This window comes from Oculina patagonica, chromosome 9 (assembly GCF_052425735.1).
Source record: "Oculina patagonica isolate OP01 chromosome 9, crgOcupat, whole genome shotgun sequence".
Taxonomy (NCBI): domain Eukaryota; kingdom Metazoa; phylum Cnidaria; class Anthozoa; order Scleractinia; family Oculinidae; genus Oculina; species Oculina patagonica.
The window spans coordinates 4,524,383-4,551,112 of NC_135766.1; the positions used below are offsets into that span (position 1 = coordinate 4,524,383).

Below are 26,730 nucleotides of genomic sequence, written 5' to 3' on the forward strand. Positions count from 1 at the left end.
GTCCGGGCGAATTTTCTTATACTCTCGCGCTACGTCGCCGAAGCCCAACCACGTGCTTTAGTTTGTTTCGTTATTTTCTCAAGTTCATGGCTGTACCTACCCTGCCTCTGCTGTTTAACTAGAAGACTTACACTGCATGTCCATTCTCTGCCGCTTCGCAAGTTCCACATCATGCCGGAGTAGCGGGACAACGCGTACAGCAATAGTTTACTCGGTATTTTAAAACATTTTTATGTGTTTTTCTTTTTCGCTTGCTTATCCGTTTGTTTATCCCGTAGTGTGTTTTATATCTATGTAGTTCTGTTTATAGCAATTTATTACCATATGTGTTACGGCTGTAGTAGCTTACGTTCGCTCGTGTGTCGAGCAAAGATTGGCAAACGCCGTGTGTCGGCTGTAGTAGCTAAAACGTTCGCTCGTGTGTCGAGCAGAGATTGGTAGACGCCGGCGCCGTGTGTCGGCTGACCGGTCGGCTGTAGTAGCTATAACACGTTCGCTCGTGTGTCGAGCAGAGATTGGTAGACACCGTGTGTCGGCTGTTGTAGCTAAAACGTTCGCTCGTGTTTCGAGCAGGCACTGGCAGACGCCGGGTGTCGGCTGGTAATAGCTTAACCGTTTGCTCGTGTGTCGAGCAGAGACTGGCAGAGGCCGTATGTCGGCTGCAGCTAAAACGTTCGCTCGTGTGTCGAGCTGAAATTTGCAGATGCCGTGTGTCGTGTGTCGAGCAGAAACTGTCAGATGCCGTGTGTCGGCTTTACGTTGCTCAATGTTTGCTCTTGCGTTTAGCACAATTTGTTACACGTCGTGTCGGTTTTAGTCTAAAGGTTGGCTCGTGGGTCGAGCTTAGTTGGCAGGAGCCTTGTGTCGGTTTTGTTTAAAGTTTGAACTGTGTATTGTGGGTATTTGGCAACAATCATGTATCGACCATTCCGGGGGGGGCACCCTGTATTTTAACTGTTAGTGTGCTAAGTGTTTCGTTACGGTATATCTGACTGGAATTGTTTTGCTTGCATGTCAAGAAAATCAAGTAGTTGCCGATTGATGGACATTTGTTTCAGAGCTTACTGGTGTCAGTAAGAGTGTAAATGAGCTTAGGTTTAAAGTGTTTACGAGTTGATTACGTAAGGTTTGTTACGTAACCCATCCCAGTGCGGAACTTTATTGGACAGGTATCACGCATGTTTGTTTTATGGATCTGTGTATCTCTGTAGGTTCAGTGTTTAAATTTTCAAAGCTCGCCGGTTGGCCGTTTTCATCCACGGAGTTTAATGTTTTATCCACGTTAAGACACGAACAACGTGGGATATATGGAAGTGATGTTTATCCTTTATTTTTCCCCAAGCTAGAAGTTTTAAAATTAAAATTCAAAATATTATAAAAAAAAAATAATTTTAAACAGTCCACCCCCTCCACTGGCCTTGTCGCGATCAGAAGGGTAATCTCAGTTACGCCCTATAATCCGTTTACGACGGATTCCTGGTCCGGCTCGGCTAGTGGGGTTTTTTCCCTTTTGTTCATTTTTCGTTTGTTGTCTTACGTTTTCCTTTCTGTAACAACAATGGTTTTAATCTGCCCGCCTTAGGTATTGGCGATTTCTTGAAGGAGTTTTTTCTTGAATCTCCTACTCTCATTATAAGCCACGATCGAATGTAGGGAAGTAACCCCACTAGCCTGGCCGGGCCTCTCGCATACCGGTTGGGGTTTGAGGGGATTTTTGAGTTTTGGGGAGAAGGTGTATTTTTGGGGTACTCTTTCCTATAAATGTGAAGATCTTTTGAGTTTGTACTGAAGCAGCAAGGTGCGTGAGCAGCCGAAGGCCACAATCTTTCCCCATACCTTATCCACAATCAATAATCAATCAATCCACGCCGGACAATGAGCGGCATAATTAATGAGTGAGAATGGTATACTATTCTCATTCATAATTATGACGCGGAATTCAGAAGTGCGTGGATTACATAACCCCATTTGTTTATAGATAGTTGTGTTAGGTAATGCTTAATCACCACGTGCACAATCGCCGTATTTAAAGATCCCTTTGCTTAGTTTCGGGGCATTTCGAAAGAGATACGCAAGCCGGGAAGTCCGGGCGAATTTTCTACCCTCCCACCTCCCCTTCTCCCCCTCCCCTATCTTTCCCCATACCTTATCCACGCCGGACAATGAGCGGCATAATTAATGAGTGAGAATGGTATACTATTTTTCTTCTGTTAGCGAACGGTTCACCCATCGAGAGACCTGGACGCTAGCGCAAAACGAAAGACGCGAGGGAGCAGAGGGCGGGAAACGAAAAATCTTTTCCCATACAATAATTTCCTATTAAATTATTGGTATCAAACAGATGGTAAAAAATAACAATTGTAAGCCTAATTAAAAGCATTCATATCTGTATTTATGAATAAAAATCAACAATAAAAGGTTTATAAAAGTACAAGAAGAAATACTTTGTGGGGAAGGGGCAGGGTGGCCTCTCGGCTGACACTTAAATTGCTGTTTACTAGCTGAAAATAGGAAATTGGCGTTGGCACTATATTAAGAATTGATTAGTAGGCGAATGCTTGTAATCCTGCAAAGTTTGGTGCTTGTATCAAAAATCGCACAATTCAGGAGCTAAGCCGCCGGACTATAATACAATGGATGAAAACTGGATATTGTTTGAAGTAAACTTCGTGAGAAGGAAAAAACTTCGAGTCCTAGTCAATAAAAATTGAAACAAAATAATCCGCTAAAAATGATTACAACGCTTTTCAGTGCTACGTGCACAGCAACTATATATCCTTCAACCCGATCTTTCTACGTGCATCTTTTTCCCGTCGTTTAAAACTTGGCCGGCGATGACAGGATAGTAAAGCCGCCGAGGACTGGTGTGGGTTTATTCGGGATTGCTATTCTTTGGGAAGCCGATGAAGAAGACGAGTCAAGAGCTTGTGTTGTTTACCAAAACTGTAAATGAAAAAACAAGTGAACAACTGCTAAGTTTTAATTACGCAAAAGATCTAAAGATCTGTAGGTAAACAGTCGAATTTTGGTCGATTCTCCTCATTTAAATAATGTTGGCCAATATGTTTTCGTCGGCGCGCCAAAAGTTAAGGAAATTTGGTACAGTGATTAATTGTAGATCACTTATTATTGGAATATAAGGCAGCATTTTAACAATGCGAACAACATCTACGCGTCATAAAATTAACGTGAATTTTCAAAAAGTTGTATTTACATTCATTTTTTTAACGCGAATGTTTGATACGTTATTTGGTGCTCTACGTAATAATTTCTACAGCAACCTGCGCATTCACGAGACTAAATTGGAACAAAACTACAAACAAATTAACAGCAACAACAAGACAAAAATAACACTCGAGAGTTGGGATAACACAGGGAAAATGCGTCATGCGGCGGCGACGGTAATGACATCACAATACCCCCAGGTGACGTCATAGTTCCCCCAGGGGTGATATCATCATCACCATCTAAAAGTACATCGCACAATCGTCGCTTTTTGCGGTGGAATTCATCAAAATGATGATATCACCACCTAAAAATAGAATATTCCTCTCAATCATTGGTTTTTGTGGTTAAGTGTGATGCAGTGACGTCACTTACGCCCCTATGACGTCACTGTTTAAAAATAGAAAATGACATCATCTCGGGGTGTAAGAGCGTCCTTCATCTTGTTTATTGTCGCAAAATAAAGTAATATTTTGATATAAATTAAAGAATCTGCATTCAGAAGTCTTTTTTAAAGGAAAAATTATCGGTATATTTAAGCTTTGTGGAGCAGCCGACCTAAAAGTCATGGGAGCGATTATTTCTCGTTTTTATTCTAACTCGGGCAATAGTTCGAATATAATGTATGCAGGTTGGCGCAATATTTTGCTGTCAAAGACCAAAGTCACATTTTCATAGTCCCGCATATTTCGATCATCTCTGGTAAGTTTTTGCTTCTAGTCCAAACTAAAATTAAATAACTTCGTGATCCTCAATCAACTAACGCCAAGATTTATTGCACGCAAATTCGCATCAACTAAACCTAGTAATTAGTTAACGAAATCAACAGTTCACTGGTACTTTTTTGTTTAACGAAATTACCTTTGTAAAGTTCAATGATGTCATAGTTTAATTTTCTATTCCGTGGAGGTTGCGGTTTTCAGCATAACACAGTACAGGCAGGAGTATTTATTTCGGTCAAAGTTTTTAGCTTTGTAATTATGCAAGTTGTCTTGTCGCATACATTTAGTACTGCTAACATACCGGTAATTGTTTTTAAAATAATGGTAAAGACTCGATGTGCTCCAGTGAACAAAGCATGGCCAATCGAAAAATATTAATAAAAACAATAGAGTGAACGCGCTTCAGTGACCTCGGATATAAACACGAGTTTTTGGTTAATAATAAGACACTAAACACACAGATTGTAAGTAAAATAAACTTTTATTTCGATCGTTCAACATGACATAACAATGATTTAATTTAATAATCCTCTTCTTGTCCTTTGGAAGATATGTAAGGCGAGTTTTTATGTATTCGCCGGGAGCGTCTTGAAGGCCTTTTCGGTTCATCATCCCAGTAATTTTTGAATCGGATTTGAGGTCGTTTCCGCTTTTTTAGGCGGAGATAATGATTCCACCGTGGGAGAAGGGGTCAAGATCGATGGAGGAGGGGAAGGAGGAAAGGGAGTGGAAGTTGCCATGGAAGTAATTACTTGTTGGTTTGGCGTTTGAACAGGAGCTGCTGGTATATTGTTACCAGTGATTCTTGAAGGGGGATTGGCACTGTTGGTAAGTTGCCTGCGGTAGATATTTGTTTCTGCTCTTGGGTTGCTTCTGGTATAGAATTGAGCTGGTGTTTGTATGTCAAAAACCTGTTTTGCAGCTGCATGTATTGCCTTGCTTTTTCGTCTTCTGCAAGGTCCCCACGGGAGAGAAAGCCATCCATATTGTTCTGCATTTCCGAAATTACCGGGAGAGTCATCAAGTTTTGCTGCTTAAGATATTGCACTAGTTTCTTAGAATCGTTACCTTCTACTTGGCCTTTATCGAATCGTTCTTCGCCAGGTAATACGTTCGTTCGCAATCTGCAACTGTCCTGAGTGGTTGGTTTAAGATCAACAAACAGATAACCAAATGGTCTCTGTACCGCGTCTTCGTACTGTTTCATAAATCAAGCAGTTTTCCAGGATACATTTGTTTTGCTAGAGTCAAAATCTACAGTTTGTCGCGGGGGGTTTTGAAAAGGACCAAGTCATGGCTGTTTAAGCTGATGCTTCGAGTGCCTTTGCCTTGATGGAAGAGGTTTTGCACAATGTAAATGACACTCAAGTTGCGATGATGCGATCCTTTAGTAAACAGGTTCACAACTCGGTTATTACTTCCGGCTTCGATCATTTGGTCGTCGATGACAATCAAGTTTCGTTTATTCACATAAAAGTAAGAATCGTGTTCTAAGGTCTCAGGGATACCCTTGTTAAATTCAATTCTAGGTATCGTCATCAACAACTCGCTGTAGGCCGGTTGCCACTGAGAATAGCACCAAACAATCCTCTCTGGGGGTAGGTGAATTGTCTTGTGAGTTTGTTGCAACAAAGATTTAACCCAGAGCGTCTTGCCCGAACCTGTCATTCCCGCCACCATACAGGTAAACGGATGCCCCAAGTGAAACCGCTGACACTTTTCTCGAGAAATCGACATAGCTTGAAATGGAGGAAAACCGGAAGTACTATGTTTACTGCTCATGTGTCTTTGCATATTATATTTTCTTTAAAAATCCTTTTGACAAATAGGACAGGACCATCTCATGCCAATTCGCTCACAACTCAACGAGAACTGAATTTCTGTGAAATGTTTCGCAATTATATAGACCTCGTCCATTACATTTCTATTCTTTAACTACGGTACGCCTCTAGTTCTATTATTCTCTACCTCCTTCTTCTTCTCCTCCTCCTCCTCCTCCTCCTCCTCCTCCTCAATTCTATTGTTTCTTCTCCTCCTCATCAATTCTATTGTTTCTCCTCCTCTTCCTCCTCCTCCTCCTCCTCCTCCTCCTCCTCCTCAATTCTTTTGTTTCTTCTCCTCCTCATCAATTCTATTGTTTCTCCTCCTCTTCCTCCTCCTCAATTCTATTGTTTCTTCTTCTCCTCATCAATTCTATTGTTTCTCCTCCTCCTCCTCCTCCTCCTCCTCCTCAATTCTATTGTTTCTCCTCCTTCTCCTCTTCCTCCTTCTCAATTCTATTGTTATCCTCCTCCTTCTTCTCTTACTCCTCCTCAATTCTATTGTAATCCTCCTCCTCCTCATCATCAATTCTATTGTTTCTCCTCCTCCTCCTCAATTCTATTGTTTCTCCTCCTCCTCCTCTTCCTCCTCCTCAATTCTATTGTTATCCTCCTCCTTCTTCTCCTACTACTCCTCAATTCTATTGTAATCCTCTTCCTCCTCCTCTTCCTCCTCCTCCTCCTCCTCAATTCTATTGTAATCCTCCTCCTCCTCTTCCTCCTCCTCAATTCTATTGTTATCCTCCTCCTTTTTCTCTTCCTCCTCCTCAATTCTATTGTAATCCTCCCCCTCCTCCTCCTCCTCCTCCTCCTCCTCCTCCTCCTCCTCCTCCTCCTCCTCCTCCTCCTCCTCAATTCTATTTTTATCCTCCTCCTCCTTCTCCTCCTCAGTTCTATTGTTAACCTCCTCCACACCAACAATAAAAGGATTTATTTTACTAACATTAGTTCATTCTATAATCATGTCTCGTGTAGTAAAGAGCAATCGAGGTTTTCTTCAACTTTTAGCTGACTGTCCTTCTCATCAACGGCAGTTTCTTCTTAAGACAGCCACTCCACAACAGATGCACGCATCAGTGCAACTTATTTATAACGTTCTCATGGAAAACATACCAATCTCTGAAGAAGATAAGCGTAAAGTGATACCCTACAAGGATGCTCTAGTCAACCTCGTTGAACCAAATGTTTCCTTCAAGACAAAGAAAGAGGGTGGAGGCTTTATTCAAGAATTATTGACCCCTGTTATAAGTAGTTTGGGACTTCTCATGTTATAAGAGCATAGCTACACCCTTAAAATTGATCATTTATATCTTGCTTTTAACGAGTGCTGGTCAATACGAAGAGAAAGATAACCTGGGACGATGAAGAGGAGGAAAGCGGACAAGAAGATAGCACAACCTCTGATGACGAGAGCGATGACGAGGAACCCGGATAAAAGATGTGTTAAATAATCTTTCCCAAGCTGTGTCTAGAAAATATGCTTCTGAACTGCTGCATAGCATGGCCACCTCCAAAGATATCTTGTTTTGGACACCACGCGGACAAATACTCCGAAATCAACGCATAATACCAAGAACAAACATTTCAGAACTGGTCGAGTATGTGCTACTTCCACATAACGATGATGTAGCCAAACCCCGCGCAGTCAATAGCTTTTCAGAGGGACTGGCAGAGCTGGGAGTTAATAAGCGTTTGATAAAGAATAAGAAAGTTCTAAGCGATATACTACAAAAAGAACAAGCCTATCGTGATAAAGAGGAAGAGAAGGACGACAATAACTCAACTGGCAGTTGTGAAGAGGAGGGAACAGCTTCTGAGAAGGGTAGTGGAGATGAGGAATCTCAAGGGAGCGAGAGCGACAGTGATAAAGAAGCCGAGAATAGCGATTTCGAAAATGTAATTCAGAGAAAAGCTAGTTCTCCATGTGAACACTGTGAGGGTTCCAATGTATATGATACTGCGATCATGAAATGCCCGAAGTGCTTTTGGGAAGATAACTGTATACTTTGTTCTATATGCGAGCACGAATCGAGATCCCTCTTGACCGAAAGCACGGAAATATAGATTACTTCATGGAAAGTGCGCGCGTACGGTGTTTACGCACGAGTTGTTTTGTATCAGAAATCGAACGAGTGGAATTTCTGATACAAAACAACGAGTGCGTAAACACCGTACAGAGCACTTTCCATGCTGTAATTTGTTTATTTTATAAATAGAGAGATTTTTCCACGCTGAACTGTTTTTTTTATTGTTATAAAACCCTGGTACAAGCACACAAAATGAAAGTACGCTAATTTACAAAATGATGATAACAACAAAGTCGTTGAAAAAAGACATTTCATGAGATTATTCTCGTGTCTTAAAATTGTGACCCTCCACGGGAAAACAGTGAAAAAGGTGAACGCACGGGCACGCCAAAATGGCACGCTAAACAATAGGCAGTGTGCAAAATGACACGCCGGCTTCCGAGCAGCGTGTCAGAAGGCACGCCTTATTAAAAATTTTCTTTTGTTAGTATCGCACGATAAAAACAAAGGCGCGTGTCTAATCGAACAATGTTCCGTGTCGAGCACTGTACTGTGCGAAATGGCACGCCAGCGTGTCAATTAGCGCGCAATTCAAGTGTGCAAAATGACACGCTAGCCGTGTCCAAGAGAAAAGTTTAACTTACTGTTCTCTCGTCTTGTAAAACTATCACACGTACAACTTTTGCAAGGTCGTTGCTCAATAAGCATAGTTGTAGCGGCAGCCATATAAGCCGACTTTCGAAACAAACAAACATTGAATCGCAGATTTTCGACGAATCGAGCTTTTTAATTGAGTATCAATTTCAAAGTAAACGACAGAAAATCGGAGATAAAACCAGCGAAGGCTTACGTTAGAAACTAAAGCCAAATTTATTGTCACAAACGTTGTCGTTACCTTTCACCCGCCGACTGACCCGCCATGTTGACAAAATAGTCCTTGGTCCCAGTGTTTCGCGGCCGCGCATGGGCTGGTCAGGAAACGGGAAAATGACTACTCTTCCCGCCCAAGGCAGATAATCGGGAAGGGATTAATGGACTGTAAGCATTCTCTCTTTTTTCTTTTAAATCCGTGGAACGAACACAAAAAAGCGATCGTTTGAGCGTGTAGTTCGGGCGGCGAGCTACTAGTAATAGCTAGCGATCGAGCGCGAAGATTGAGCAGCGAGCTTCGCGATCGATTGTTCTTTAATTTTGCGTGGGTTTACAAATCGCTTGCGAAGTTTACTTGCAATCAACAGATTTCGATGAACTGAATTCTTGCGAGCAATCTATATTTTTAAAGCACAATTAAATATCGTGGTTTCAATCGAAGTTTTATTTTCTTCTTATGCATAAACCTCGTACGATCTGGAATTAGCTAACTGTTATGCACGTTCATCGGGTAAGTACGTAAGTTATGCGAGCTTGTTTGTCTTAGTATGATAATAAAAATTGAAAAGCATGTTTTTCTTTAGATAGCTTCGACCCGTTCGTGCCATAAGAAGTTAAACGGATGTAAAAGTTACAAACGAAGGCTGGTTTGGGAAGCGTGTCTTATCGCACGCGTGCGCGCCATATCGCACGCGTGTCCTTTCGCACGCGTGTCATATCGCTCGTTAAGCGTGCCAAATAGCACACTTCTCTTAGATAAAAGCTTTAGCGTGCGAAACAATATCAACCGTGCCATTCTTTGTTTTACCTATTAAATATGCGCATATCCGTGCGATGTGTGACACGCTTAGAGTGCCGTGCCATGACACGCGTGTCCGTGCGTTCACCTTTTTCACTGTTTTCCCGTGGTGGGTCACAATTGTTCTAATTGGATAAGAAATCGGATATCAAGAGTTTTTCACTTAACAAGTACAAGAATGAAATATAGAAATAAGAACTAAGAATACGTAACCGTGCTATTGCAAGGGAGGGCTATCTTCGTCCGAATAATCTAAAATACGTTTAACACGCTTGAAGGTGTGCTTTCTTGTTGCTGAGTACGCATCAGGCGACTGACTTACTGTGTTTATAGAAATGTTAAAGTGTCCTCTGTCCTCCATGAAACACGGCTCCGCTAAATACACTTGCTCCAGGCAATGTTGGGCTGCTTGACGATTGAAAACTACAAGACAGAGTTTCAGCTTCACTCTCTGTAGCCAATGCTCGATGAACTTTTGCAGAAGATTCAGTCGAGGTGGCACTCAGTATCCTTGACATGTTTTTTTTTTTTTGCTGTTGTTGGGAAATGTGGCTATAATTGTTAATACTTCGGACATTTTTGTGGCCTAAGAGCTGCATAATGTGACTGGGAGGTATGTCGCTGTCGTTTAGGTTTTGTACCATGCGTTTTCGAGCGCTGTGATTAGTCAGTCGTTTACTTGAAAGGCCTCCTTTTTCCGCCATGGTTTTCATCAGACTATTCAATTTGTTCTGACCCATTGCACTTGATTTAAACCACAGTTTTTTCGATGAAGGACTTTTTGTGTAATTTATTCCGAGATAGAATGGCGCATCAGGTTTATTCATCGCGTCAGGTCTCTTTTCGGAATAAATTTTGTAAACGGCAACTGGATCTCTTTCAGGTGGACCGTTTGGTGCTGCGAAAGCCTTCGGTTTAACAGCTCTGACATTTCGAGGTTCAGCTCCCGTTCTAGTTTTCGTTTGACGTTCAGAATACTCTAGGTATTCAGTTCCTTCGGCTTCCATGTGAAATTCTCCTCGCCCCAAGTCATCTGCCGATGTTCTTCACAGCCTCTCAAACCAAAATGCACTGAATTGAAAAGCCAGAGTGTGTTTAGCAAAGCTTCGGCATTTGAGATTCCCAGTAAATTCTTTTCGAAAAGCATGTTTTCCTCCACATCAGTCAAAGCTTCCGCTGCGTTGGGTTTGTTCCCTTTGCCTTCTTATTTCAGTTGTTTGCTGCGAGCTTCCAGACATTTTCTTGCTTGATCAAACACAGTCTTAATTCGATAATACTCGCTGAGTACTTGCGTTCTCTTAAATACCGGTTAAAACTTGAGAACAACCCACGAAGGCTCGATGGTTCATAGTCTTGGCCATCTTTTCTTTTCACACTAAGAATGAATTCACTAAGGTAACAGTATTAAATGTTAGCAGTACTAAATGTATGCGACAAGACAACTTGCATATTTACAAAGCTAAAAACTTTGACCAAAATAAATACTCCTGCCTGTACTGTGTTATGCTGAAAACCGCAACCTCCACGGAATAGAACATTAAACTATGACATCATTGAACTTTACAAAGGTAATTTCGTTAAACAAAAAAGTATCAGTGAACTGTTGATTTCGTTAACTAATTACTAGTTCTAGTTGATTCGAATTTGCGTGCAATAAATCTTGGCGTTAGTTGATTGAGGATCACGAAGTTATTTAATTTTAGTTTGGACTAGAAGCAAAAACTTACCAGAGATGATCGAAATATGCGGGACTATGAAAATGTGACTTTGGTCTTTGACAGCAAAATATTGCGCCAACCTGCATACATTATATTCGAACTATTGCCCGAGTTAGAATGGAAACGAGAAATAATCGCTCCCATGACTTTTCGGTCGGCTGCTCCACAAAGTTTAAATATACCGATAATTGTGCCTTTAACAAAGACTTTTGAATGCAGATTCTTTAATTTATATCAAAATATTATTTTATTTTGCGACAATAAACAAGATGAAAGACGCTCTTACACCCCGAGATGATGTCATTTTCTATTTTTAAACGGTGACGTCATAGGGGCGTAAGTGACGTCACTGCATCACACTTAACCACAAAAACCAATGATTGAGAGGAATATTTTATTTTTAGATGGTGATCTCGTCATCTTGATGAATTCCACCGCAAAAAACGACGATTGTGGGATGTATTTTTAGATGTTGATGATGATGCCACCCCTGGGGGGACTATGACGTCACCTGGGGTATTGTGATGTCATAATCGCCGCCGCCGCATGACGCAGTGTCCCTGTTTTATCCGTACTCTCGAGGTTTAATATCCGAAACCATATTCTAACTGGTCATACCAACAAAGTTATTTACGAGTACGGATGAAGCTGTCTCCACTATGACATCACTGGTGTAACAGGTTATCAGTTGTAGTGCGCAAGCTGTAAACCATTTTTAAACCAACAGTCGTATTCAAGCAAGAGAAAAACAACAAACACGACCGGCTGGCGGTCCCTGGGCAAAAAATATTGCCAAAAAATATTTACGGTCGGACATATTCCAGTAGAACTAAGCGGATATATCTGGTACAAAGAGACGAGCTGGTGGGCTCAAATTTGGAAGATACAAGTCATTTCCGCTCGTCCAAGGGGGTCTGTAAATATCTATTTAGGTGAAGACCGAAAGGCGATGGACATTTTGCATAAGGAAAGCAGAAGAAGTGAGCTACCCCCTGGGAGATAACGATCGATACATTGACGAATATCGACATTTATAAATCAATGTTAAACCACGAAGTGTTGACTGACTCTGACGGAAAGGAAAATAACATGTAAGTTTGCTGAAAATAAAGTTGTCTGAAACTAACAGTGCGCTGAGTAAAATAGTGTGATTTTAATTAACAATGTCGAAAATTAACCCAATTCAGACCGGGGAGGCTTTTGAGGCTCGCGCTGACTTTGAACGCTTATAACCTTTTCAAGATTCAGCTAAACCTTGCCAAACTTTCTAATTTTATCTGAAATTTATCTGGAATAATTTGGTAGGATAGGATATTGTGTAAGGAACTTCACATCACCATGGCAACAGCATTTTGATAGGCATGTTTTCCCAAATTTGTAATTTTCGTGTTTATTTTAATGAAAATTAGCTTTAATGCAATAATTTTTTTTACCTTTTTTACGGATTTTAAGCACAATTGTATTGAGTGCATGGAACCCCCCCCCCCCCCCCCTGGCACCCGATGGTCTCGTTCTATTAATGTGCAGTGAAATTAATTGGCACTGAATAGAAAGCCCCTAGCTTACTCTACAAGACTTTCTCTACATTTTCGATCAGCTATCTTGAGTTTAACGGGCTCTTAGAAAGTCTGACAATAAAGGAAACTGATGCAAATATCAAACCAGAATCATTCTGGTTTGATCAGTTAAGGAATAAAAAAATTAAAGAAATCGTAAAACTAGAAGCTACTGAATGCTTAAGCATCAAAGAGTAAATCCTCTTTTCAAAATTACGAAAAATCATCTTTAGGGTGTAGCAATCTCCCCCACCCCACCCCCATTATACGTTCAAAAGTTAAAATAGAAAATGATATTTATTTTTTAATCAACGTTATCCTCTGCGTCGACAAAAACCTTATTTGAATTTATTGTGTGGGCTCTAGTAATGTACATATGCTTTACCATTCATCAAAGATCGATGCACAGTTCCCTTTCCAAATTTATCCTGATTGGTCTGGACGGTGAAATTATTTAAAACTATATGAACACGATAGTGTGGACGAAAAACATTTTATCCTTTTTTCTGGGCGAAAACTCCGTTTCCAACTTTTTCGGAAATAAATGTGGATATACAGTTAACAATAAATACAAGCGAAAATAATGAACGACGTTTCGGTGACATCCTGGCACCATTTTCAAGTTAAAATTCATATGCGAAAGAAAGTTATTTATACTAAGATAAAGGTGTGATAATGAATAAATTAAGATAAAAATAAATGTTCAATGTTTATGTTCATTAATGAGAACAATGCCCGTTCAAGTCTAAACAAATACCTTCGCGCGAATTGAGTCCGACTGAGTGTTAAGGCTCGGTTTCTTCATGCGAATCCACAACATTTCGTGTATTAAGCAATCGAACTTTCCCTGACATTTCTTTAAGATCTTAAAATTGTTGGTCAGGTCGCCAACTTTATCAATTCGGTGTTCATTTTGAAGGTGTTTTCCAATGGCTGAAAATCGGTGTTCCTCAATGCGCTTATAAAGGTGACGGCTGGTGTAACCGACGTATTCTGCATCGCACAGATCACATACATAGTTATAAACAACGCACTGTTGATTTATTACAGGTGGTTTTGACTCCTGTAATTTGAGATCATCGCCAACTTTTCGGCTTCTAAAAACTGGCTGCAGTTTGTGGTCAAGTTTGTTACTCAAGTCCGAGAGGTGTTTCTTTACTATGTCCGCTGATTTCTGGTCCTTGAACGGCAGGACAATGCGGTAGATATTCTCTGTTTGAGGCGTCGATCGTGTGTCTTGTGACATCACTGAATTAACGAAATGGGTGATGGTGGAGTTGACAAGAGAATCTGGGTACTTGAGATTAGAAAACATCAGTTTAAGGCGTTCGCATTCTGTTGTGAATAGTTCCCATGTTGATGAGGCGGTAAGCACGGTTTAGCATGGTTTTAACTAAAGATCTTTTGTAGAGGTTGTCGACGTGACTTTGGTGGTGTAAGAGCAGACCAGTGTTTGTTGGCTTACGGTAAACACTTGTTATCAGCTTGCAGCCCTTCTTGCATACCTCAATGCCCACAAATGGCAGCTTACCATTTGACGCGATCTCCATGGTGAAGGATATAGATGGATGACAGTTGTTCAAAGTCTTCAGAAAGGCTTCTGCGGTTTGTATGTCTTTCACTGTGGCTAGTGTATCATCTACGTAGCGTCTGTAGAAGTCTGGCAACTTGTTCTCGTTCTGTAGCTTTTCTTCGATGGAACAAAGAAAAGTATTAGCCATAAGGGGACCCAGAGGAGACCCCATCGCTACTCCGTCAATTTGTTGGTAGAGTTGACCGTTAAATTGGAATAGCTGTTCCTTTGTTGCTACTGACAACAGTTCAATTAAATCCACTTGCTGATGTTTAGGTTGTGTGTATTGTTGAACCAGTTATCAACAAAAGCTTTTTCAGCAAGGATCTCGATGGTTTCTTATAGTGGGACGTTCGTAAATAGAGAAGAGACATCATAAGATACAAGGATGTCAGTTTCATTGAAGCTCAGTTTGCGAATCTCGTCAGCGAAGGAAAATGTGATGTTTTCTAATCGCAAGTACCCAGATTCTCTTGTCAACTCCACCATCACCCATTTCGTTAATTCAATGATGTCACAAGACACACGATCGACGCCTCAAACAGAGAATATCTACCGCATTGTCCTGCCGTTCAAGGACCAGAAATCAGCGGACATAGTAAAGAAACACCTCTCGGACTTGAGTAACAAACTTGACCACAAACTGCAGCCAGTTTTTAGAAGCCGAAAAGTTGGCGATGATCTCAAATTACAGGAGTCAAAACCACCTGTAATAAATCAGCAGTGCGTTGTTTATAACTATGTATGTGATCTGTGCGATGCAGAATACGTCGGTTACACCAGCCGTCACCTTTATAAGCGCATTGAGAAACACCGATTTTCAGCCATTGGAAAACACCTTCAAAATGAACACCGAATTGATAAAGTTGGCGACCTGACCAACAATTTAAAGATTTTAAAGAAATGTCAGGGAAAGTTCGATTGCTTAATACACGAAATGTTGTGGATTCGCATGAAGAAACCGAGCCTTAAGTAAACACTCAGTCGGACTCAATTCGCGCGAAGGTATTTGTTTAGACTTGAACGGACATTGTTCTCATTAATGAACATAAACATTGAACATTTATTTTTATCTTAATTTATTCATTATCACACCTTTATCTTAGTATAAATAACTTTCTTTCGCATATGAATTTTAACTTGAAAATGGTGCCAGGATGTCACCGAAACGTCGTTCATTATTTTCGCTTGTATTTATTGTTAACTGTATTTCTAAATTTAATCTTATAAGAAATGTGGATATCTCCTGTTTTGTTTTGGTTATAAAAAGTTCAATGTTTGGTTTCTCTTGATAGAAAAAAAGCAAGAGACTTTTATTTTGTATGTGGTAAAACCATCAAGTTTACTATAAAATGCTAAATTGTATTTACACAGAGTGTGTTAACCATTATTATTTTACATTGTAGACACTATCTGACACTAAGAGCCTGCAGTTAATTCTGAGAATCAGCGCAATCTACAGATTAGTGAATAATCTGCGCGCAATGCATGATTTCCATAAGCAATGTGGGAGACATCTGACAGCAAAGGAAATTCATAGTTCGTCGATTCGCTTCTTCAACCGGGCAATAAATTGACCTAAATTTAAAAATTGCTGGACTATGAAGTCAAACACAAAATGACCGTCAAAAATTGGGAAAGAATTTTTCCACGAATACCTTGAGAATAAAACATTCAGAAGCAGGACGACAAGTAGAAATTAGTAGAAGTGTTGAAATCGTTTTTCGTTGTTTTTTACCAGAAAAACAATGTATAATTAAACAATTATTAGATCGGTTTTTGTGATATCCGGAATAATCAAGATCTCGGTAAGTGTTATCAGCCGCAGCCTTCGGCGTGATAGCACTTACCTCGACCTTTATTATTCAGGATATCACAAAAACCTTATCCAAGAATTGTTTATAATAAACGCGAAATGATACCTATTCGAGAGTCTTCTTCGCGACCAAAGTTAGCTAATTTCTTTCTTATTGTGGCGCTTTCGATCGCCGTACATATGTTTTGTATATTATCATAATTTACCTCAAAAGACAACTTACTAATTGGCGTTTTATTTTTTAGCTGATGTATGTGTAAACTACCAAACGCTGTCCGATGCAGAAAGAAAAGAAACCTACCAGTCGGGTTCTGTTACTAAATGCGACGATGACCTCGCTGGCTGGTATCGTTTTCAAGGAGCGGCAGGGACAAAAATGGCGATCTCACGTCCATCAGGGAAAAAATGTGATGCAGACTTTCCTGGCTGGTTAGATGGCAGTCATCCTGCAGTGTCTGATGGTATAGTCACTAAAACAGTCTGCTTTGGGCAGATGTGTAATAATAATAAAGTGCGCGCCATTCAAGTGAAGAACTGCGGCTCTTACTTCATCTACAAGTTGGGTCCACCACCCAGTTGTAAGCTCCGTTACTGTGGCAGTGACTAATTCCATTGTAAATAGCCTTAGTGTAGCACAGCTTGAAAATGGCGGGTAATTACTTCGCGATGTGATTGTTGACATTTTTCTTAGTAAACATTTCATAATAATATTTAGTATATACAGACTCAGTGATCTTGGCGTTTCAAGCAATCTGATTGGTTCGCTATCTCGGGATAATGAGCATTATTCACTCCCTACGGAGTGAATGATGCTTGATCCAAACTGAAACAAAATGGCCGGCGTAAACTCGCGTTTCGCCGGCGTTTCTGAATCGCAAATACTAAGAATACAAGAAGATGGTGGAACAAGAAAAGACAAAAAAAGGCTAAGAAATTTGGCCTGAAGGTTTTCAAAGTAAGATAAGACTACATATTTCGCAATTTGCAGCACAATGTCCAAACAACTCGAGTACTAAAACGATAAACAATTGTTTACCGTCAAGTCGCTCTTCGCCCGGCATCGGCAGAAATGAATACCGCAGATTTATCGGCAGCAACATCAACTGTTATTCAACCAAGATTCTCCACAAATATTCAGGAAAAAGTCTTTGTGCAAGAAAACATCCAGTTTTCACCACAGTTCTGCAGACATTCAGTAAGCTTATAATCTAAACTTTCAGGTGGATCCTTCGCCAACTGCTCTTTCAATTTTCAATTCAAGTGAACTTCAAAAGCTTTGATTCAACGGTCAAAATGTTTTGCAAGCAGGTTTTTGATCAGATTGCAGGTTTGAGTGGTGTTAAAGAACCATTTTGCTAGATTGTGACGAGGATTTTATCGAATATTAACTAGATTTGCCATGTTTGAAGATTCTGTAAACTGTTTCGCGCATGTCGGTTAGTGCCGCTTATATGTATGTTTTCCACGCATGAATTGAGAGGTCAATTAAATCGACTTTAATGGTTTCCTTCTGAAAACTTTGAGATCGCTTGTTGTTGAGATCACATCGTGTGTATATACTAAAACAATTATTCTTTGAAATCTCGGTGAATATTCTACCACGTATCACCTCGATTTCAAAGAATAATTGTTAAATATCTATAAGATTGCTGGTACACCAGATTGCGAAAGGTGTCACTGTGGCACCGACTGACCACTGAAAATAACCTCAGTACAACTAAAATTGGCGGGTGAATTTTTCTTGACCTGCTTCATAAGATTTTTCCTAATATAATAAGTATCTCTAAACAAACAAATGCCGGTAACTCGAACTCGGATAACTCGAACAACCCCTCTAACTCGAACTAACTTCTATTTCCCTTGGACCCGTTTTCAGTCATTTCTACTCGGTTAACTCGAAAACCCCGCTAACGCGAACTTTTTTTCTGTTTCCCTTCAGAGTTCGAGTTAGCGGTGTTCAACTGTACTTACTACTTTAGTCTGAAAATAAGTTGAAAAAATCACTCTCCTTACCGCTCGAAAGAAACGTTTCAGCTTTTAAATTCTTTTCCATTCTAATGATGTAATCCTATCGAGAGAGTGTCAGTATGGAAATTTCAAGATGTACCGGCAATCAATAGAGAGGGAGGATTTGATCCGGTGAAAAAGAGATGACTGCTTCTTAAGACTTTACACTGTAGCTCCGGCAGAAGATAATTAGAAATCATGAACTTATTTGCTCGCAAAGCCAGCACTTCTATACTGTAACTTGTCTTCTTAGTATTACCTTCGGGATGTTTCATTACTTTGGGCCAACATTTTATCTCAAATTTACTCTTGCTCTTAATACTCATATATGCCTATAGATTTACTTTACTTTCAACTTCAATTTAAGTTGTTTAAGTTCTGTTTTAAGTTGTACATATTTTTTATTCTATTTTATATTTTCTATTTTATCCTGTATTTTTACTTACCCGACCCCACGAGCATTACGCTTAAAATATGACACTAAACTTAGTCCAGAAGCAACAAGGAGAAATAGTCGATTAAGCGAAGGAAAAGATGTAATAGTCGATGCATTTCCTGTATAAACTCATGCAACAATGCATCATCAGGAATCTCAGTATATACAAGACCTTGTTGCGCACAAAGTTTGTTAATTTTGCAAACTTAGATGAGTATTTCAACTCCTCGTCCAAAGAACAGGGGACGGGGGGGGGAGGTGTTTGGGGGGATGTCACAGCAGCTCAGGCCAACTCGACTCTTGTCTTAATTATAACATTAGAATACCCCCCACCCCCCCCCCCTTTACACCGGTGTTAAGAACGTATGGATTTTAAGTTAAGACACTTGTGTGCTGCCGTAAAAAAACGTAAATTGTGCTGTATTATTTCTATACAACATCTTCATGAATAATTACATAAAAAAACCTCAAGCTCAAAACACATGTTAAGAATATTACGAAATCGGCAGCGTTCCTGACTAGCCACAATCAGTGTAATTTTACGCCTGACATGGGGCATCGTAAGAACGGTATACGTAATTTAAAGAAAATTAAGCTTAAAACGCAAGTTTTAACATAAAAATGATTTCGATTTTGCAAAAAAGGATGGCGTGCGTGCGTTTTTCGTGGGTTAAATAATACATTTTGAAAAACGAATCTAAAGAATCACAAGAGGACTTCGTTAGAATTCAAACGAGGTTTTTATTCTAATTATATAGCTGTCAGTAAATCCTATATTGTCAGCGCAGCTATTTTTCCTTAATTTCTGAGAACTGTCCAATTTGGGATTAAATTTGGATAGTTTCAATTAGAACTTTCAGGTAAAATGCACAAACTGTCCAATTTAAGAAAAATTGGACAGTTTTGTCTCAGCCAATCAAATCGAAGGAAAAACGACATGTGACGGATATCAGCCAATTAGCATTAAGCATAGCGTCAGCACGGGAAACTTGTCGCATTGTTAGTCGACAATGGCGGAATTTTTAAGGCAAGTTTGCTACGTTTTTCCATTCCTTTTGAGCTTTTCAACAATAGTAACAACAAACAGAAATTTTCTATTATAAAATTTGAAACGATCTCTGACTTAAAAACTTTAAAAATACAAGCTTTCGGCTGTTTGAACTACAGCCTTCGACGGGTAAAATGTAAAAAGGTAAAATATGCAGTGTGTGAAGTTGCGAAATAAAAATGCTAATAACTAAGAATATTTGTTAAAAAGAATGTTGTACTGTCCAGGTAGAGGACAGGAATTGTTATCCGCATTGGGAGTTAGCTTCGAATGCCACGCTTCCAACGTTTTTCTTGTTCTAAAGCCGCCTTTGTCAATGACAGATGCATTATCAAAGTCAATCGCGTGATTGTTGGACCAGACGTGATTGGCAATTCTTGAACCTTTTGCCGCGGTTTTTACATTTCTCAGGTGTTCTTTTTTTTTTTTTTTTTTTTCTACGTTGTCAGAAGAGGAGCTAGCTACACTAAGAAGCAAAAACTAAGAGCAAAACACCTCTAATAGTACAAAACTTGGGTGAACGTAAGTGCAGCGAAGCGAAGCAAGAAATCTGTCAGATATTCATCGCCACGAGCTAGATGCAATTCTTTGTCGTTTTATGCTGAAATTCGAAAAGAAAAGACGGCCATGAGGTATGAACGAAATAGTGGAAAGGAGTATGTCAGATTCAAGAAGTTGTAAAGCTCTTCGGACACTTTGTTTACGACTTTCATTGATTGATGCAGTGTTTTCACTCACTTTGTAGCAAGCTTCGCAAACTCAGGTGAATAAACTGTTGCACTGTTTTGTTTAAGTTTTATTTGTGATACAATGCTTTGAGTGAGCTGCATGTGCTGTGTTATGCCTACTATTGTTGAATGTTTTTCCCGTTCTGGACATATAAAAAAGTTTATTGTTTACGCTGGATTGACTGACTACAAGCTATATAATTAATATGTAACCGGACTATATGCTTGTCCAATTTGGAAATAATTAGATTCAAAAAATTCCTCTGACAGCCAAATTGGCCTCGGCCTACGGCCTCGTCCAATTTTGGCTGCCCTTGGAATTTTTTTCATCAAATTATTTCCAAATTGGACAGCATGTAGTTCAATTACGTATACTAATTTTTTACCAGTATAAGTTCGACGTTTTCTATACCAAATATTTTAAAGCGTGATATGAGGTGATCACGCAAGGTACAAGCTAACTGTGATTACATTTTATTAGAAGATAAATCATTAACCTTAGACGACAAAATGTCAAGACAACTTGGTTCTCTCTCGGTGTTACTTTACACATCAACCCTATTCAGACCGGGCTTTTTTGGACCTTCTTAGACCGGGGGGTTTAAGCAATCACCATGAAACATATAGGATGTATAGTACGTCCGAAACTCTTTCTTTTGGTATACGTCACGTGGGATGGTGACGTCACATCACGTGACAATTACATCATGATGTCAAAACAGCCGCAATCTTGGATCCGCCATCCTGGATTTCAAAAATTTTCCAAAATGCCAGAAAACCCCCCAAAATCACTGCAAAGTACTCAAAATGAATAAAAATGTGCTTTAAACCCGTAAAAATGTAAAACTAATTCCATTTAAGTTGATTTTTAGTAACAGAAACACGCAAAATTACAAATTTGGGAAAACATGCCTGTCAAAATGCCGTTGCCATGGTGATTTCAAGTTCCTGACACATCATTCAGCCCTACTAAATTGTTGCCAGATAAATTTTAGGAAAACACAGAAAGTTTGGCAGCGTTTGGTTAAATCTTTACAAAGTTATAAAAGTTCAAAGTCAGCGCGGGCCTCAAAAGCCCCCCCCCCCCCCTCAGTCTGAATAGGGTTAAAGTAGGAAGTTTCGTTTTGTTTTATGTTTTATTACATTTTATATCTTGACAGTGCGTGATTTTTAAGAATGAAGAGGTTATGAACGCAACTGCATGTACATTTTTTTTCATCGGACACGTCAAGTTTATTGACCAATCAGAATGTCCGGTGTAATAAACACCCATGTCAATTATACGTAAATTTTTATTTACAAAATTTAAGTACCCTTAAACTGTAATTTTACCTTTATGGAGGTTTTGTTAATTACTGTATGCTGCATTGAAAAATAAAATAATAATGATAAAAACTGTCTGCCGCTTATCCAGCTTATCCAGCTTATCCAGCTTATCTCTGATCTAATTTCGTCGCACCGACTTGTACGCAAAGGGGTGGGTGTACCACAGGTGTCACCGTGTCGTCAGATACTCGCCTGGGAGTAAGCGGGATCGCAACGATTGAAAGGAAGTGCCGCGGCATCTTACTGTTAAGCATCGTTGGCGAGCTCTTTGCGCGCATCGTTTGACACAGACTGCAGATACTTGCTGATAGCAAATGACCTGACTCGCAGTACTGCTGCCGTTTTAAGAGGTTACCTGTATGCCAACTGCATGGATAGTGTTAAGAACAGCACTAGATACACATCTCGCCTTTATAGGCCTGAACAAAGCGTTCATTCTTTTGAGCAGAGGCGATCTATTCAGGATGCTACCAATACGTAATTGGCTATTCACCAAAACTCTTTATAGTACATTGTGTAAGTAAAGTGCGCGCTCTGATTAGTCGATTAAGCGTCTGCTATTTTCCCCATGGGTAGACGCTGACGAACACCATTAGCTTGAATTTGGACATTTATAAACATATTTTCAATATGGCGGAAAGTGCATCATTGTTTTGTTTACATGTTTATTGACCTTCGTGGCCTCGATCGCAACTACAGAAGTCAAAAGAGTTTTTGTTTTAAAACGAGGCCACGAAGGCCAATTAACATGAAGACAAAAGAATACAGGTTTTTCGGCCATTTTTGAAAGAGGTGTATGGCGTCATTTCCATGGTCTATACATGCAAGTGTAAAGAACACTGAACAATGTGGTTGATTTGTTTCATACAATAAAACGGAAAATTTATCGGCGAATTAATTGGAAAACCTGTGCGAAATCGCGCGCGCGCGTGACAGTTCGTATAAAGATCACCGGCTTTCCAAAGAAAGATGCGACGGTTTTCACAAGTTTTTCGAAATTTTCCTTGAGTTACACGTTAATTAATTTGTGTGATCTATATTCTCATCGATAACAACTATCTACCAATGAGCGCGTGGGTATTTTCTCAGTTATTGTATAATTAGGTAAGTTGAGCGTCAAGCTTTACCCTGTGCGCCATAAGTTTTTCTTGCGCGGTTTCCAGTGTCCGTCATGTCTCTGTTGTGATCAACGCGATAAAACTTCTCATCGCTTCACCGCTTTCGGTGACGGACTTTGGCCCCCGCGAGTAATCAGTGCGACATTCAACATTTCAAGCAGAAATTGATGACATCTAGTGGTGCGCGTAAATCCGTAAAAAAGACAACTGACGTTATCTCCTCGCCAGTAGGGACTTTAAGCACCGACAACGGGAACCGCAACGGGGACTGGGAAACCGAGAAAGGTCTGGGGAGACGACGCGGTTTTGGCGCGTATTTAGAAATGGTTAAGCGGTCACAACAAGAATCCGACGACAACGCCGACCGACATTCGCATTCTGTTAAATATGCCTAAGCTAAAAGAAGTTAGAAATCAACTACTGATAAGCCACTCTCAAGGAGTGATAAACGATGAAGAGTTTTTGCTATTATACGATTTAAACAAGTCAAAAAATCTGGATCTTCCGTACGAATCCTATGACTATTTTGACTTTGATATGCTGGAGAACGACGAGTGCTTGTCGGAATTTCGATTTCACAAACAAGATATTCGACTTTTAGCCGACGTTCTACAGGTACCTGATGTAATAACTTGCTATCAAAGAAGTGTTTGTAGTGGCCTGGAAGCCCTTTGTGTTGTACTCAAGAGACTGGCATATCCTTGTCGGTATGCCGATATGATACCCAGATTTGCGAAGCCCGTTCCAGTACTATGTATGATCAACAACTACATGGTTGATTTCATATACCAGATGCATAGCCACAGAATTCTTCAGTGGAATGACGCCCTACTTAACCCTCGTGCGCTTGACAAGTACGCGACAGCCATCACAGCTCAAGGTTCCCCTTTGGAGAACTGTTTTGGCTTTATTGATGGAACTGTTAGGCCGATTAGTAAGCCAGGTCAAAATCAGAGAATAGTCTACAATGGCCATAAAAGGGTGCACGCCATTAAATTCCAGTCCGTGGCACTTCCGAATGGAATGATTGGAAATATGTTTGGACCAGTTGGTAAGAGGGAAAACATGAATGTTTTTATATTTCTTCAGTTTGTTTGTCTTTTTTCCCCTTATTCTGGGAAGAGCTAGGGTATTCGGAAATAAAGTTTATTATTATTATTATTATTATTATTATTATTATTATTATTATTTATTAAAGGTGGGAAGTCGAAAGAAGTTCTTGTACTAGTGGAATAACATGTTTTGTGATTTTGTTATGTAGAGGGAAAGCGCCACGATGCTGCGATGCTGCATGATTCACATCTTCTTGATGATCTACAGCAGTTTGCTTTCACACCTGGGCCTATTTTGTATCCAATGTGCCTCTATGGAGATCCAGCCTACCCTTTAAGATTGCATCTTCAGGCTCCATTCCGAAACATGCGTCTTACTCCACGAATGGAACTGTTTAATAAATCTATGAGTCCTCTAAGAGTTTCTGTCGAGTGGCTATTTAATGATATAGTCAACTATTTTAAATTTATTGATTTCAAAAAAAACCTTAAGATAGGTCTCTCAGCCGTGGGGAAAATGTACCTAGTTTGTGCTGTACTAAGAAACGCCCTAACATGCTTGTATGGCAACACAACATCAGAATTCTATAATCTAGACCCCCCTACCTTGCAGGAATACTTTGCCTAGTCTTAAAGGGAATGTTTTCTTTGAGCACATTGTTATTTCAATGTTTGTCACAAAATATTCTGCTATTTGAATGATGTAATGGCCAAAGGGTACTAATATAATGTTTATATTATTTTGAGACACAACTGCAATTAATCATGTGACAATAATAAAGGTGGAAATGTCTATGATGCTTTTAAAAAGTTCAATGTGTCCTATGGCCTATGGATCAAGCATGTTTTTTCGGGTTTGAAATCCACTCACCACCACCACCCCTCCCCTTCCCCACCCCACTCCCCCCACATCCATGCAAAAATTTCACTTGCCACTCAAAAATGCTTCAAAGCTTTGCTTAAGAGAATTTGAGTTTGTCTACCGTATGCTGTGGTTAAGTTTTCCTTTGGTACCATTTTGGACCCCTTAATTGTTTAGATGTCATTCAGGGATCAGGGTGTCAGGTGACAACTGAGTGTACCCAGGAAATAGGAAGGACAGTGGCCAAAAGTAGGAATCTTCACCCCTAAATAGGAGGCTTTATTTTAGTTCTTTTCTGAAAACAATCCCAACATCAACTCTATCCACAACTGTGTGAATGCTTGAAATATTTAATATATTTCAACAAGAACAAGACTTGTTTACAAACAACATAACAGTTCAATTTAAAATTTCACCAAATATGTGCATGTAGATAAACACCACTGATTCATTCCTCTAAACAATCCCAACAGCAACTCTGTCCACGACTGTACATGTGTGAACACTTGAAATATCTTTTAGATATTTCAAATATATTTCAACAAGAACAAGACTTGCTTACAAATGACATTAAAGTTCAATTTACCAAATATGTGCAAGCAAATAAACATCACTGAAAAAAAAAAAGGACTTGAGACCCTGCATAATATGAACATGGCAAAGATAAATGAAGCCAGGGCTCTATAGATTTTAGTTGGACAGGTATATAGACTGATTAATTGTCATAAAAAAGGAAGGACTTGTTTGCCAATCAAGTCAAAGGCCAATATCAGTTTATTTATCCTTCACCAGGTCTTTGAGAATTGCAAACAAAGCCTGGTTTTGCTGCTGCTGCTGGTTCATCATTGTTAACTGCATTTGAAACTGTTGCCTTTGTAACTCCAGCTCTTCTTGCCTGACCTTAAAAAAAAAAAAAAGTTCCACTGTAAATTGCTTTAAATAATTTTAATTAAAAGAAATTGATTTAAGGTCATTGCCTTAGTGTATTGCATTGTGCATCCAGGTTACTGCGCAGAATTTTACGTGTAATTAGCATGCACATATTAACAAAAGGGCAGCATTTATCTATGCGGCTTAGTCCATGAGAGAAGTATGTGACCTATCAATTTCTTTCTCATATTTTGGTTACAAGTAGAGAAAAAATCTAATACCATTAATTCTAATTTAGAAAACACTACCCCACAAACTTCTTGGCTTTTTGTAATCATGTATAAATAAAGGTTACAGTGTACTTACTCACTCACTCGCTTACTCGCTTACTTACCTTTGCCTGCTCTTTTAAGTAATCAATTGTTTCAGCTCCACTTCTTCGCACTCGCTTTCCTGGTTTGACATCAGGATCTGCACAGCCTGCATCCAGCTGTTGTTTCTTTCTTGTCTCTCCCACTCTCTCTAATGCTCTATTCCGCATCTCTTCTGCCTCCTTTTTTTCTTTCTCAATCTTCTCTTTCTTTCCTTTGGACTGATTTTGTTGTTCTTTATCAGCAGCATCTGACTTCTCACAAATTTCTTCCATTGCATTGTCGAATTCACTGGGGGGATCTCCCTCTATGCCGCTGGCCTTTTCTTCCTCTGACATTTTCTTTTTGTATTTCTTTATAAGAGTGAGATTTATCCTGTCCCTCACAGACCTTGCATTGACTGCAAATTTTGGATCTGGCACTGCATTGAGGTGAAAGGATATAACCTCCCAAAGACTTGATCTCTCTCTACTTCCTTTTGGTTCTGAGAAAGGGTCAACAGCCAAAACCTCTCTCACCAGAAGGATATCGTGATCTTTGGTCCAATGCATTGGACCTGACCTGGAAAGGAAAAAATCACTTTACAATATACCATTTTGTACTGAAAGCAAGAATGGGGCAGCTCTCTCATGACACCACAGTCAAAGACAACAAAGAAATACAAGGCTTGTCTAAGGCTTCAAATTTTCAGCTTTAACTAATCCATTCTTGTTTTATAATTTACATTTAAAGAACTTACATGATTCAGTTCCTGAATTTTCTTGAATCAATCTATTACAAATAAGC

At 39.6% G+C, this 26,730-nt stretch overlaps 2 protein-coding genes and 1 pseudogene across 2 annotated transcripts; 1 reads left to right on the forward strand and 2 right to left on the reverse strand.

Annotated features, from left to right (window-relative positions):
• Positions 1-13,223: 13,223 nt before the first annotated feature.
• Positions 13,224-14,799, reverse strand: LOC144664895 (uncharacterized; annotated as a pseudogene).
• Positions 14,800-23,016: 8,217 nt separating this feature from the next.
• Positions 23,017-24,612, forward strand: LOC144665299 (uncharacterized). Its single transcript, XM_078526524.1, has 2 exons — positions 23,017-23,840; positions 24,051-24,612. The coding sequence occupies exons 1-2, from the start codon at positions 23,177-23,179 to the stop codon at positions 24,467-24,469; spliced, it is 1,083 nt and encodes a 360-aa protein (XP_078382650.1). The 5' UTR covers positions 23,017-23,176; the 3' UTR covers positions 24,470-24,612.
• Positions 24,613-24,795: 183 nt separating this feature from the next.
• Positions 24,796-26,594, reverse strand: LOC144665379 (uncharacterized). Its single transcript, XM_078526624.1, has 3 exons — positions 25,968-26,594; positions 25,198-25,603; positions 24,796-25,032 (listed from the first exon to the last, which is right to left on the reverse strand). Exons 1-2 carry the CDS (start codon positions 26,493-26,495, stop codon positions 25,478-25,480), a joined length of 654 nt encoding a protein of 217 aa, XP_078382750.1. The 5' UTR covers positions 26,496-26,594; the 3' UTR covers positions 24,796-25,032; positions 25,198-25,477.
• Between the last annotated feature and the right edge of the window lie 136 nt (positions 26,595-26,730).

What these genes read in the sequence shown, in the direction of transcription:
- LOC144665299 (XM_078526524.1), top strand. Translation starts at nt 23,177, where the DNA reads ATGCCTAAGCTAAAAGAAGTTAGAAATCAACTACTGATAAGCCACTCT. An exon ending in AAATATGTTTGGACCAGTTG is followed by an intron (nt 23,841 to 24,050) that starts GTAAGAGGGAAA and finishes TTTGTTATGTAG; the next exon opens with AGGGAAAGCGCCACGATGCT.
- LOC144665379 (XM_078526624.1), bottom strand. Translation starts at nt 26,495, where the DNA reads ATGCATTGGACCAAAGATCACGATATCCTTCTGGTGAGAGAGGTTTTG. An exon ending in ACTTAAAAGAGCAGGCAAAG is followed by an intron (nt 25,604 to 25,967) that starts GTAAGTAAGCGA and finishes TTTTTTTTTAAG; the next exon opens with GTCAGGCAAGAAGAGCTGGA.